Source organism: Plasmodium reichenowi, chromosome 3 (genome assembly GCF_001601855.1).
Source record: "Plasmodium reichenowi strain SY57 chromosome 3, whole genome shotgun sequence".
Lineage (NCBI taxonomy): Eukaryota > Apicomplexa > Aconoidasida > Haemosporida > Plasmodiidae > Plasmodium > Plasmodium reichenowi.
The window spans coordinates 436,144-439,199 of record NC_033648.1 but is presented as its reverse complement, the minus strand read 5'-3'; the positions used below and the strand labels follow the sequence as shown (position 1 = coordinate 439,199).

Genomic DNA, 3,056 nt, shown 5'->3' with positions numbered 1-3,056 from the left:
AATTGATCATATATTTTAATATATATATATATATATATATATATAACTTTATGATTTTTTTTTTTTTATTTTATTTTATTTTATTTTATTTTATTTTTTTTTCTCTTATTTACTTGATCATATTGGTTTCTCCAAAACCCTAAGAAAGAAAAGCCCTTCTTCAAATTCTCAAAAAGAAAGAGAGGATTTTTTTGTTTTTTTTTAAAAGAAACATTTTTTATTCTGGATCTTTTAAATCTTTTCCTATATATATTAGGACTCCTCAAAAAAAATGTAACTCCTTTCATATTGTTCATATGATTCTTGTACTTCATCTTTAAAAGATGCAATGAAAAACATATATCAAATAAAATGAAACATGAAGAAATGTAAATATAAACATTCTTTAAATACATCTTAAACACACTTTACTAATTTCCATATCACCCTTTCTTAAATATCCCAAAACACAAAAAAAAACAAAAAAAAACAAAAAAAAAAAAAAAAATTGTAATAAATAAAAAATAAATAACACAATTTAATATTAAACAAATAAATTAGAAATAGAAAAAGAAAAAAAAAAAAATCATTTTCATAAAATATATACAAATCGGATCCTTTTTTTATTTTTTTTATTTTTTTTTATTTTATATGGTTAAACATTTTTACTTTCATATTTTAATTTTTGAATTTTAATTCCTTTCTATGAGTATATAAATAATGTATACACTTGTTTTATATTCATCACATATATATATATATATATATATTTTATATACGTTCCTATTAATAAAGCATAGAAAGTTTTTATGAATTGGATTTTAAGGAAAAATCAAAAATAAAGAAATTATAATATAAATAAATAAATAAATATATATATATATATATATATATATTTATATATATAGTTTTTTTTTTTTTTTTTTTTTTTTTTTCGTATTTTTTTATGTGAAATTTTTTTAGTCTCCAAAAAGATATAACCATGTATTCTTCTCTCCGTGTACATATATATATTTTTATTTTTATTTTTTTTTTTGGATGTTTAGAAATTTCATTTTTCTAATGAGAGAATGATAAATACACTTGGAACCATTTTTTTGTTATACATTTTGTTGAACAAGTATTTTATATCATGTGTTAAAAAAGATCCTTATGTTCTTTCGTACATCATAAATAATGATAAATGTTTTAGATTCTTAACAAATAGAACTCGCAGACTATATAAAGGAAGAGAAAAAATTAAATACGAAGAAGGTAAAATATATAAGGAGACACAACAAATATATGACAATTAGTAAATATATACACACATATATATGTATATGTATATATATATATATATATATAATACCTTTTAATGTTATGTATATTATTAATTTTTTTTTTTTTTTTTTTTTATAGTTGTTACACAAAAGGATATCTCAAATATAAACACAGTTGTGTTAGCTCTACTAGAATATAAGGTATATCATAAATAAATATATATAAATATAAATATATATATATATATATATATATATATATATATATATATATATACATATATATATATGTATGTATACATATTTACCTTATTATAGAAATTATACAATAATTTAAACATTCCAAAGAATTACATTCTTAATGTTGAAGACAATGAAAGTAAACAAATTTGTTATGTATACGTTTTATAATTCAATAAAATAAAAAACGAATAACATTTTTTTTGTTTTTTTTTTTTTTTTTTTTTTTTTCTTTTGTATATCCCTTATTTTAGATTTAAAGAATTTTAAACTGTGGAAAAAATTACAAGATATTAAAAATGAAAAGAGTGACAAAAAAAAAAAGTACATTTATTTTATTTTAAAAAAAATGGAATTCCCTGTAGAAACCATATTTAGTAATACATAAAATAATGAAAATAAAAAAATAAAAAAAAATATATATAAATATATATAAAGCAACAGTAACAATTTTATATTATTTTTAATAATGTTTACTTATTTTTTACAGATGAAGAGGAGATACAAAATTATGAAATGGAAGATGTTGAAATAACATCCATGTCTAAGTTGTCAAGTGAGGGACCGAATAAATGATGATATATACACATGTATAAATAAATAGAAACATATATATATATATATATATATATGTAATACATATTATTTTATTATCTTTGTGAAGCTGAAGAAAATATGAATTATGACATTGACGAAAGACAAGAAGTGCGCAAAGAATTGTTCTCTCCATATATTAAAAAGACAAAAGGTAATTTACATAATATTCATTTCATTTATGATAAAACATAAACCCTATAAAAGCATATAAATATACAACATATATATATATATATATATATATTATATTTTTGTTAGATAAAAAAACGGAAAATGTAAAGGATTTTTTGGCCCTATATAAATTTGTACCTCAAATAAATGAACAAGTACTGCATCGACAAAAAAAAAAAAAAAAAAAAATTAAAGAATATATGTATATACAATGAATTATACAGCACTAATGATTTAATATATATATATATATATATATTTATTTATTTATTTATGTATGTATAACCATTTGAGTATTATTAAATTATTAATTTATTATTTTTTCTCATGATAGAGTACCTTACCTAAACATTCAAACAAGAGTGTTCGAAAAAAAGGCATTCTCAAATATATTTTGTATGATCTCAAAAAAGATAAAAATTTTAATTTTCATTATAATTACTACTACGACAATATATACAATAATGTTAAGGACGATGAGTTAGACGATTATTTTAAATTTTGTATGAAATTTAAAAAAAGCAATCAAAATTATGATTTGTATGTTAAAGGAACGTCACCCTTTGGAGATGGTACGTTTGTATTTTTTATTAAAAAATTATATATTTTACCTTTATTTTATTTTAACCCATGTATTTATTTATATGATTATTTCTTTTTCTTTTTTTTTTTAACTTCCTAGAAGAAAGCAAGAAAGAGAAGAAATTTTTTTTATATACTCGAAAGGAAATTGAAGGGGCACATTCTTATGATTTTGATAAATGGTTAGTTGTAAAAAATGTGATATATTTTTGGCTACCTTTTTTT

At 18.4% G+C, this 3,056-nt stretch overlaps 2 protein-coding genes across 2 annotated transcripts in view; one reads left to right on the top strand and one right to left on the bottom strand.

Moving 5' to 3' along the window:
- Nucleotides 1–395, bottom strand: part of PRSY57_0313100 (hypothetical protein) — a gene marked incomplete at both ends in the record, with an annotated part of 3,112 nt that extends 2,717 nt beyond the window's left edge. The window contains one exon of the mRNA XM_020114464.1: nucleotides 114–395. Coding sequence (XP_019970831.1) covers nucleotides 114–395 — 282 coding nt within the window.
- Nucleotides 396–1,049: 654 nt separating this feature from the next.
- PRSY57_0313000 (hypothetical protein) overlaps nucleotides 1,050–3,056 on the top strand; it is a gene marked incomplete at both ends in the record, with an annotated part of 3,619 nt that continues 1,612 nt past the window's right edge. The window contains 9 exons of the mRNA XM_020114462.1: nucleotides 1,050–1,233; nucleotides 1,381–1,442; nucleotides 1,560–1,620; nucleotides 1,736–1,858; nucleotides 1,972–2,037; nucleotides 2,146–2,229; nucleotides 2,337–2,404; nucleotides 2,584–2,821; nucleotides 2,932–3,013. Of these exons, the coding sequence (XP_019970830.1) occupies nucleotides 1,050–1,233; nucleotides 1,381–1,442; nucleotides 1,560–1,620; nucleotides 1,736–1,858; nucleotides 1,972–2,037; nucleotides 2,146–2,229; nucleotides 2,337–2,404; nucleotides 2,584–2,821; nucleotides 2,932–3,013 (968 nt within the window). Of the gene's footprint in view, nucleotides 1,234–1,380; nucleotides 1,443–1,559; nucleotides 1,621–1,735; nucleotides 1,859–1,971; nucleotides 2,038–2,145; nucleotides 2,230–2,336; nucleotides 2,405–2,583; nucleotides 2,822–2,931 lie in introns of the transcript that reaches the window.